The sequence below is a fragment of the Corvus cornix genome, chromosome 11 (genome assembly GCF_000738735.6).
Source record: "Corvus cornix cornix isolate S_Up_H32 chromosome 11, ASM73873v5, whole genome shotgun sequence".
Lineage (NCBI taxonomy): Eukaryota > Metazoa > Chordata > Aves > Passeriformes > Corvidae > Corvus > Corvus cornix.
The window spans coordinates 7,292,281-7,302,300 of NC_046341.1; the positions used below are offsets into that span (position 1 = coordinate 7,292,281).

Genomic DNA, 10,020 nt, shown 5'->3' on the forward strand with positions numbered 1-10,020 from the left:
GCTGATTTGCCCGCAGGACCCCCAAGGCAGCAGCAAACCCCACACTGTGTGTCCTGGCTATGCACAGCTCCTGCTGATGCTGCAGCTGATCATCCACAATGCCCAGAGCACTGGGATCAAAGTGGGGCTGTGGGCAAACAGCTGAGGTGGGGCAGTGAGTAAAGGATGTGGGTTGCGTTGGAGCTCCATGACAACCACAATATTTGGGTACTGCCTCAGCTCGCAGCACCCACTGGGAGCTCTGCATGTGGTCATGCTCCGGCCTGCCAGGGTGGGCAGTGCTGGTATGTGGCTGCTCCAAGGGTGTCTCACTGGGCCACAGGTGCTCGCCACAGTCCCTGACACACCAGAATGGTTGGCAGTGTCTCCTCAGGCGGGGCAGTGGCCTTGGTCCATGGTGTCACCCACCAAAGGAAGGTTGCTCTATGGAGGGGCACGGTGGCTGTGTGGGGCCGGGGAAGGAGCTGTAGGGCAAAGCACAGCAGCGCTGCCAGGGGCCATCTGTGCTGAGCGGGTGGTGGAGAGACCTCGCGGGTTTATGGTGGGGCCTCGGGGGGTGCTAAAGAGACCTTGTGGGACAACGCTGGGGCTTTGTAGGGTGATGGAGAGACCTTGTGAGGTGTAGGAAAGACCTGGTCAGGTGCCGGTAGGGTTTCGTGGGGAAGCAGAGAGGCTTCATGGGGTGGTGGAGGGTGTCCCAGAGGTGGTCCGGGTCCGCTGCCCGGGCTCCGTCTCCCCGCCCCGAGGGCGCTCCCGCCGTGCCGCGGCCCGGGGGAGGCGGGCGGGGGCGGCCCGGCCCCTCCCGTCGCCATGGCGGAGCCTTAAACAGGCGGCGGCGGCCGCCCCCGCCCGCCTCAGAGCGCGGCGCCGGGAGGTGAGCGAGTGACCGGGCGGTAACTGAGTGGCCCGGAGGTGAGTGACCAAGGGACCGGGACGCCCCGCACTCGCGGCCACTCCGGTGCCCGTCCCGGGGCCACTGCACGGGGAGGGGGGAGCTGGGGGGGAGGGTGAGCGGGGGTCGTCGCTGCCCCGGCATCCCCCAGGCGCCGGCAGGGACCTCCCGGCCGGGCGGGGAGAGCCCTGGCGGGCGCTGCGGGGCCGTGCGGGCCGGGGCGGCGGGAGCCGCGGGAGTGCGAGGCGGGGAGGCGACCGGCGGCATCCCCGCCCCGCCGCGCCTCCTTAGCGACGGTCGCCGGGCAACGCCCATCCTCCCTAGCGACGGACTTAGGGACCACTCCCCGGCCCTCGCCGAGGCTCCGGGGGCCCATCCCGGCCTCTCTCACCCGGGCACCCACCGGGCAAGGTACCCGCCCTGCACCTCGGGGTGCCGGAGACCCCCTTGAGTACTGGAGCTCCGCCGGGTACAGCCTCACCCAGTCCTTCCCGGCCGAGATGCTGTGGGTGCTCGGCGCGTGGTGAGGGATGCTGAGCCACCAGGGCGAGGCTGGCGAGGCGACGGCAGGAGAGGAGTGGGGATGGGGCAGCAGCAACAGTGCCACCACTGGGTGCAGAGACCTGTTGGCAACTTGCAGGGCATTGCGCTTGGCCCAGCTCTGGGGGCAGGTCACAGGGCTGAGGTGCTGCCAGCTTCACACAGAGGGATGGAGGCAGGGGAGAGGTGGGGCTGAAGGCAGGCGGTGGTGCTGGTTCTCCTGATCTGAGAGCGGGAGGAAGGCGGACGCATTGCGTCATTCCCGGAGAGTACTCCCGAGGGGACAGGCTGATGCACTCACTCCCCGCCAGCCCCGGAGCTGACAGCCTCGCTGCTGACAGCTCTCGACCAGGAGCCTCCGTTCCCCAAGACACGTTCTTGGCTTTCGGCCTTGGGGCTCATCCGACGCTGCCATCAACCCTCACCGCATGCCCACAGGCACTGCCAACGCCCCGATCCTGCTGCAGAGCCTCCACCCTCGCCGGCCTTCCTTCTCCTCCTCCTCCTCCTCCTCCTCCTCCTCCTCCTCCTCCTCCTCCTCCTCCTCCTCCTCCTCCTCCTGCCCTCGAAGGCCTGCGAGCAGCCTGCTGAGCTCTGCCGTGCAGCCAGCAGGAGCCTGGGTGGTGACAGGCCCATCTGCCCCTGTCCCGCAGCGCCATGGCTGGGAACACTGAGATGGCATCCCTGGAAGAGAGCTTCCGCAAATTCGCCATCTACGGCGACACCAAAGCGACGGGGCAGGAGATGAATGGGAAGAACTGGGCTAAGCTGTGCAAAGACTGCAAAGTCACCGATGGCAAAAGCGTCACCAGCACCGATGTGGACATTGTCTTCTCCAAGGTGAAGTAAGTGACTTGGATTTTCAGGGCCTCCAGCCTCCTGGAGGGTGGGGATGCCTTTGCAGTATGGGCAGGGTGGCGGTGCCTGGGTGTGGGGGTCCCCACAGAGCTGTGCTACCCCAGCTGTGTCCGCAGGCTGTCCATCCTATTTGTCATAGATCTGTGGGTGCTGTTTGTGGTGTCCCACCTTCAGCTGGGACATGTGGTTGCTTCTGCAAGACCTAATAATAAATTAACCCAAGGTTGGGGGTGGGAGGCTCAGATTTGGTGCAGAGATTTTGCCCCTGCTCCCACTCCAGGCATTGGGGTGGGCCTGGTTGGCTCTGCCAGGTTCGCATCGCTCAAGAAGGTGCCACAGGAAGCAGAGGGTGCTCAGAGTTGTCCCATGTGATGTGCCCCTTCCCTGAGCCTGGCCAACCAATGCCCAAGCTTGAGGAGGACTCTGGTCCATGGAGGTCACAGGGGCAGCTTGAAGGGCTAAAAGGCACCCGGAACTGCTTTTAGGGTCCCTGGGGACACAATGACACTTCATGCTCCACACGAAGGTGCAGGAACAAGGATGGGTGGAGAACCTGCTTCCTACTCATGCTCTATCCAGATATTCCCTTGTTCCTGGGTTGGGTCAGGATGAGCTGAGCACCAGGAGGTTTTTGGGGTGCAGCAGGGCAGGTTGCTGTGCTGCCCCAGAGATGAGGATCAGGAGCTCAGGGGAGAGATGCTCTGTGCATGTCCTTCCAAATTTGACTGGAGGATTGATGCCTGCCAGGGGAGAGAGGGTGCTGGGCAGCCCAGGCAGGCTGGGAGCAGTGGGAATGGGTGCACTCCCCTCCTGACACCAGGACCAAGTCCTAGATCACTTCCATGCATCCTGGTTTTTGGTAACAGGGACTTCAACAGCATGTGGCTGAAAAGCTCCTGGAGCTCAGCATCAGCTGCGCCCAGCCAAACCCATTTAGCTGTAGCTGAATTTCAGAAGTGGGTGAGGGGTCCGAGGGTAGTGTAGGACAAGGGCAGGGTCTCTCTGATGCAGCTCATCCCATCTGGGGGCATGACCCAAAGACGTGCTGGTGGCAGCCTGAGTTTTGTGCTTGCAGAGGGAAAACAGCTCGTGTTATCAACTACGAGGAGTTCAAGAAGGCGCTGGAGGAGCTGGCCCCCAAGAGGTTTAAGGACAAGAGCAAAGAGGAGGCGTATGAAGCCATCTGCCAGCTGGTGGCAGGGAAGGAGCCCATTAACGTGGGCGTCACGGTGAGCGAGGAGCCCCTCAGCTGCTGGGAGTAGGAGTGGTGGTCAGGAGGGAGAATGGAGCTGTGCCCACAGTGTAAATGCTTTCTAGGACACCCCATGGCCCTGGGTGGGTGGGGGGCCCTGGGGGTTGCACGGGGCACGAGGGGCACAGCAGGGTCTTCGGTGGGTGTCAGGAGCTTGTGTGGGGCAAGGGATGGAACTTGTGTGGGAAGGGGATGGAGCATCTTCTTGACTGCCGTGTCCCATCTCCCCACTGCAGAAAGCCAAGACCGTGGGAGCCGTGGAGAGGCTGACGGACACCTCCAAGTACACGGGCTCCCACAAGGAGCGCTTCGACGAGAGCGGCAAGGGCAAGGGCAAGAGCGGGCGGGAGAACATCGTGGACACCAGCGGCTACGTCAGTGCCTACAAGAACGCGGGCACCTACGATGCCAAAGTCAAAAAGTAGGGACGGGTGCCCGTGGCGCCACCGCCCCGGTCCCTGCGCGCCGGCCGTGGGCTCGGTGCACTGCCCTGGGACGTGCCCGCGTGAGGTGGGGCCCGGGAGGCTGCGCTGGGGCCAGCCCCAGGCTGGCGGGGTGTCGGCCGCCCAGCGCTGGGGGGACTGCGGGAGTCGCCGGGCCGCGGGCTCTGCCCCAGCGCTGCGTCCGTCCCACCCTGTGCTCTGATCCCCCGCCCCTCCTGCGTCCCCCGTGCTGTCACCCCCAGCCCCACACCGTACTAACAGCGCTGCTCCTCAGGGCTGCCCCGCCCCGCCGGCACCCAGACCTTCCCTACCTCAGCCCCGGCTTTCGGGGCACCCTCCCTTGTCCCACCGGGGACCGCAGCCTGTCCTCCCCTCACCTCCCGGGGACCTGCCTTAACCCCGCACCAGTTACACCACAGCCGCCTCCTTCCTTCCCCACCGATGCCCTCACCTCGCGGCTGCCTGCCTTTGCCGCTTGCCCCGCCCCGCGGGAGGCTCAGACCCTGCTGTTTGTGCCGGAGCTGCCGGGATGCTCCTGGCCCAGCCCCACGATGCACCCCAGGAGAGCTTGGTCTTGCCTGGCCATCGGCAAAGGTCTCCGACCTGAATCCCCGTGGCCTCCTGCTGCCTCCGTGAAGCCCAAACCAAAGGATGCTGCAGACCCACGCTGTAACCCGGCTCTGCAATAAACCCCGTCCGCACTGACGCTCCGGTCTGGTTGTGTTCATGGACCGAGCAGCCGGAGCCCCTCTGGCCGCTCGCTCGGCCGGACAGAGGGGAGCTCGGCCGGCCACGCTGCCCCAGGGCAGCTGTGCCGGGGGCTTGGCCCTGGCTACCGAGGATTTTGGCAGCTCCTGGCTGGCCCCGAGTTGCCTGAGCAACCGCAGGCACACAAACACGAGCGCCTGGCTCCCACTCCTGCTCTGTTTGCAACCAAACACACGAGCTCCTGGTAACGATCCCTGGGAACAGGCTGGGCTCCAGGATGGGACGGCAGCTCCGGGATGGGATGGTCACTCCGGCGGGTGCATGAAACTGGGTGTAGGCGCTGTGACCCCGATCCCAGGCATGGGCTGAGCCTGCTGCAGTGCTGCTGGGGTGGCAGTGCCAGGATTTGCAGCTGCATATCCACGTCCAGGGTCATCCATTCGGAGCCAGGCTCCCTAAATAACCCACAGGGATTATTTCCAGGTGCCTCAGCTGTGGCGCTGACACTGTTCAGGCTGTGAGGGATGTGCCAGGGGCACACACGTGGCTTGGACAGACTCACTCACTGCCAAGGCACAGCACTGCACGTCTGCATCCCAGACACCTGCTTTGGAGGACACAGGAGAAGGAAGAGGTTGTCTTCTTCTGGGCTGGATTGAGCCCCATCCCCAGTGAGGGTCTACCAGTGTATGCTGGAGTGAGGGCTGGTAGAAATTAGCTCTCCTTTCTCCTTTGAACAGGTCAGAGGGAGTTTGTGGCTGTCTACCCCTAAATGCTCTTTCTGAGCATCCAATGTTCCTCCAAAAAATTGTTGCTTATGAAGGGAGAAGGGGGGGACTTTAACCCTTTGCTGACTCCATTGCCCAGCTGCACAAATGCGGTGCAGAATTCCCAGGGCCAGGCTGCCCTGCATGCCTCGAGGTCTGTGAAGGTGACAGCCCTGTTCTTGGAGGCTTGGCAAAGGAAAAATATTTTGGGAAGAGGTGAGCAGGTCAGGCCCCACAGGACTCATCGCCTGGCTGTGTGTGGCCTTGGTCGGGACCTGGTTGTGGAGCACAGGAGCTCCAATGTGGGGACAGCTCTGAAGGGGAGTTTCAGGTGTTGATGAGTTTTTGATATGTGGAAATTAAGACTGGGAATCATAGAATCCTGAAATTATTTGGGTTGGAAGGTACCTTAAAGACAATCTCATTGCAATCTTCATGCCATGAGCAGGGATACCTTCCACTAGACCAGGTGGCTCCAAGCCCTATCCAACCTGGCTGTGAATATTTCCAAGGAATGGGGTATCCACACCTTCTCTGGCCAGCCTGTGCCAGGGCCTCACCACCCTGCTGCTGAGGTGATGCCACTGCTGCTCCGGTGATGGATCATCCAAGGCAGGGACTGCGGGATCTCCCAGGACAGCCAGCTCTGCTGAGCCTCCCCGTCAGCTGATCTCTCCCTGCTCTGAATCCTGAGCAGAAGCCGCTTCTTCACAGCCCGTGAAGCCACAGCACAGATCAGGTAACAGCTCACAGCCCTCACAGCTCCCACGTGCTGCCACCCCCCCATAAAGGTGCTCTCCACCCACTCTTCAAGTCCTTCACTGTGTTCTCCACAGCTTACATGGAATTTCTCCCCTCCAGCCTTCTTGGTTCTCAAGGAGCCAGCTCCAGTGCTCCGTGTGTTCCCAGCATGGGAAAGGCATCTCAGTCCTGCCAAAGCAGCCCCAGGAGAATTGGTGCCAGTAAAGACCGACTGGATCTGTTGGCTGCAAAATGCCCCAGGATCAGCCTAAAAAAAATCACGTCCTCTGAAGTGATGGGACCAGCTTTCTGGGAAAAGCAAGATATTGATCTGAGTCTTCACCAAAAAGGGGAATCTTACTAAATACCAGTGTAGAAATATTCTGAGAGTTGTTGGCTGTGTGTGCATGTCCAAGGCTCCCCTCTTCATCCTTGCAGGAGGGTCTGAATGCATCTGCAGTACTGAGGCTGTGACCTGCAGTACAGATACATCACACAGTCAAATCCACAGGTAAGTGCAAGGAACATGGCCTTTAAACACCAGTCTTTCTGAGCACTGTGGGCAGGAAAGCAGAGGTTCCTGGAGTGGTTGGCAGTGGAGCACAGGACGGATGAGGAGAGGCTGAGTTGGAGTTCTCAGCCCTTGAGAAGACCAAAACCTGAAGGAACTTCCACAGGACCAGCAGCTCCAGCTCTTTCCCCAGTGAAGCCTGAAGAGGTGCCACAGGCTGCTGAGACAGCGGAGACCTGGAGGCATTAATTGCAGATCTACTCTGTGTGACGAGAAGCGACACTGCCCAGACCAGAGGGCCTGCAGCCATTTCCCTGTGCTAATGACCTTCCTCTAGCCAAGAATCTGCTCTGAGCCTGGCTCCACACCAGCCCAAGACAGACACTCTGCAGCCAGCCTGCAATTCCCTGGAAGCAGAGGAGCCAGCAGGAGGAAGGTGTGAAGGTGTCTCAGCCAGTGTTTGTGTTGTGTGCATTGATCCAAGCTCCAAACATGAAGATTTTTTTCTCCTTCCCACCTGTTCCTTCCCCTTGGCCACTCTCTGGCCACGCTCCCACAGTGGAGCGACACACCAGACCTTGCCCCCTGTGGTGTCCTACCACCACAAACTGCTGCCTCCTCTGTGTTTTAGACAACCAGACTCTCTTACAAGCTGATATCCCACCTTGCCACTGAGATGTGCAGCCCAGAAGGATCAGCTGGGTGGTTGCAATTAATCCAGCTGTAAAATGTGTTTTCTGCCCCCAAGGCCCCTTCCCTAGAGAGTTTCTAAAATCATCTGGGGTCATGGCTAATGTGCTTCGTGCTTTGACAGCAAGTTGTGTGCTGGGGATGAGGGAACTGGCTCCTCTGAGAGGACATTTTTCTCTAGAATGAGCAATTTGACCAGAGATGCCGATGAGGATGGATCACTTTGGTCCTCAAGGATATAGATTTGTTCCCAGAAGAGGGAGACAGTGGGTACCAATATGGCCAGGGAGGTTTTACCCTTTCTGTTCCTGTGCAGGGTCGCCAGGAAGAGCTCATATGTTGCCCAAATATCTGCTCCCCAGGGAACATCCCTCCTGGTACAGAGCAGGTCCTTGGTCTTGGGCCAGCCAAAACAGCTTCCCTGTGGAGCTGTACCTGCCCTGCTCCCTCAGTACTTTTCCATTTCACTGCTAGCCTGATGGACAGTGTTTTCCAACAGACACAGACAAGGCTGTAAATTGTGTTCAGACAAGATTCAGAGTGCAGCTTCTATCACCTAAACTTGAATTCAAACTCATCCTGTCAGTGCCCTGAGATTGGCTTGACCACGTGTGTTCCAGGCAATACTTCACTGCCAGCCACGTGCTCCAGCACTGTGCTGGAATATTGATTCAGTACCCTTTTAGATGGAATTAAATTAACTAAATTACCACCTTCCGGCATGGCATGGTTCCAGATAAAATGTTATTATCCAGGACTCAGCCCTGCATTTTGTTAATGTAATAACTGATGCAGAGTTGTAAGAACACAGGGGGAGATGGGAGCAGGAAGATGCAGAGAAAGAAAACAAAAGGCAAGGATTGCATTCACCAGATTTAAATGCAACACGAGATTTAAATGCAAGGTAAAACTGAACATGATCCATATTGAATGTCTGGTTTGTTCCCTGTACAGAGCACGATTGCATAATTGCTCTGAACTCCAGAGCTACCCAGAGCCATGTGCTGGTGCACATCTTCCTAGAGGGGATGATGGTGCATTTCTCATGACTGGTGCATTTCTCAGCTGGAAGAGGTGTTTTGGGAACATTGTGGCTGCTCTCTTTGGTCAGCTGTGGCAGCAGGATGGTTTGTGGATAGTAAGGACCTGGGTGAGATTTTTGCAGAAAAATAATTAAATGGTAAGCAGGCATTTGGGAGAGGGCACCTGCTGCAAGGATATTTTTCCAGAAGTGATCCACTGATTTCAGCATGGAACCACAGAATGTCTGGGACTAGAAGGGACCTTAAAGATCCTTTAATTCCAACCCCCTGCCATGGGCAGGGACACCTTCCACTATCCCAGGTTGCTACAAGCCCCGTCCAGCTTCACCTTGAACACTTCCAGGGATGAGGCAGCCACAGCTTCTCTGGACAACCTGTGCCAGGGCCTCACCACCCTCACAGGGAACAATTTCTTCCTAATATTCGATCTAACCCTGCCCTCTGTCAGTGTGAAGCCATTCCCCCTTATCCTGGCACTCCGTGCTCTTGTCCAAAGTCCTTCTCCAGCTCTCTTGGAGTGCCTTTAGGTACTGGAAGTTGCTCTAAGGTCTCCTCCTCTCTTCTCTAGGCTGATTTCCATTTATTCGAAATCACACTTTAAAACTTTTGTACTTGGAGCTCTAAGTTTAGCCCAGAGCTCTGTATTTCAAGACCTGCAGCTACAGCCAAGATTCATGTTAAGATTTCATGCAGAGCTTGTTGACAGTCATTAATAACTGATAGAAACTGTTCCAAGAGATCAATAGCATGTGCTGAGACAGCTGGAAGCACATCAGTGGAGCTCTGTGATTGCAAAAGGCAAGTCTCCTCTCTCTTGTTTTGACCTAAGATATTTTTCTAGGAAAAAAATGGTTTCATCAGACACAGAATATTCCACCAAACCGGCATTTTCATGACTTGGCTTAGAAGTCTGTGACCAGTTCCAGCCTCATTAAGTGTATAACATGTCAATGGTCACCAAAATAGCTCTCTGTTGTGTCCCAAATCCACCCATTTGCCAGCAGTGGGGGGCATTATAAGAAGCAGACACGACTGGAGGAATTCTGCTGGGATGCAGGTACCACCTCCTGCCGTGATAGGTGAGTGGTCCCCTGCCTGTGGCCAGCCCACACTTCTGCCTGTCCTGCAGAACAGCCCTGGGCTCCTGTAGTTCTGCCAATTGTTTCAATTCCAGTCTTGGAAATAACACCTGGGAACTTGGACATTTTCTAAAACAACTCATCTGAAGGAAATGCAGGGAGAAGGGTGGGTGGACTCACAGGTGCTGCTGTTCTGAGCATCTTTCTAACGGGCTGGGCTCTCCTAAGGGACAAAAGGGACTGTGGGATCCAGCAGCTGGAGGTTACACACAGCAGAAAATCTCCAGGGCTGCCTGTGAGAGGCTGCACATTCTGTTTGTAGGAAAGCTCGTTTTGGTCCTTCAGCAGCCCAGGGATCCATCCTGTGATGCTCTGGCTTCCTTAGAGTGACCCCATTCTTGCTGTACCATGACTCCAAGCTCCTGGGAAATGCCAATAGGGCACAGCTGGCCCTGGCACCACATGCAAGTTGTTGCTGTGCATCAATTCTTGTGAG

General features: G+C 57.9%; 1 protein-coding gene across 1 annotated transcript; it reads left to right on the top strand.

Annotated features, from left to right (window-relative positions):
• Positions 1 to 804: 804 nt before the first annotated feature.
• On the top strand, positions 805 to 4,691 carry TPPP3 (tubulin polymerization promoting protein family member 3). The gene is made up of 4 exons (XM_039558326.1): positions 805 to 912; positions 2,086 to 2,277; positions 3,366 to 3,519; positions 3,779 to 4,691. The coding sequence occupies exons 2-4, from the start codon at positions 2,090 to 2,092 to the stop codon at positions 3,965 to 3,967; spliced, it is 531 nt and encodes a 176-aa protein (XP_039414260.1). The 5' UTR covers positions 805 to 912; positions 2,086 to 2,089; the 3' UTR covers positions 3,968 to 4,691.
• Positions 4,692 to 10,020: the final 5,329 nt, after the last annotated feature.

Coding starts and splice junctions, on each gene's coding strand:
- TPPP3 (XM_039558326.1), top strand. CDS start 2,090: ATGGCTGGGAACACTGAGATGGCATCCCTGGAAGAGAGCTTCCGCAAA. Junction 2,278..3,365: donor ATTGTCTTCTCCAAGGTGAA/GTAAGTGACTTG, acceptor TTGTGCTTGCAG/AGGGAAAACAGCTCGTGTTA. Junction 3,520..3,778: donor CCATTAACGTGGGCGTCACG/GTGAGCGAGGAG, acceptor TCCCCACTGCAG/AAAGCCAAGACCGTGGGAGC.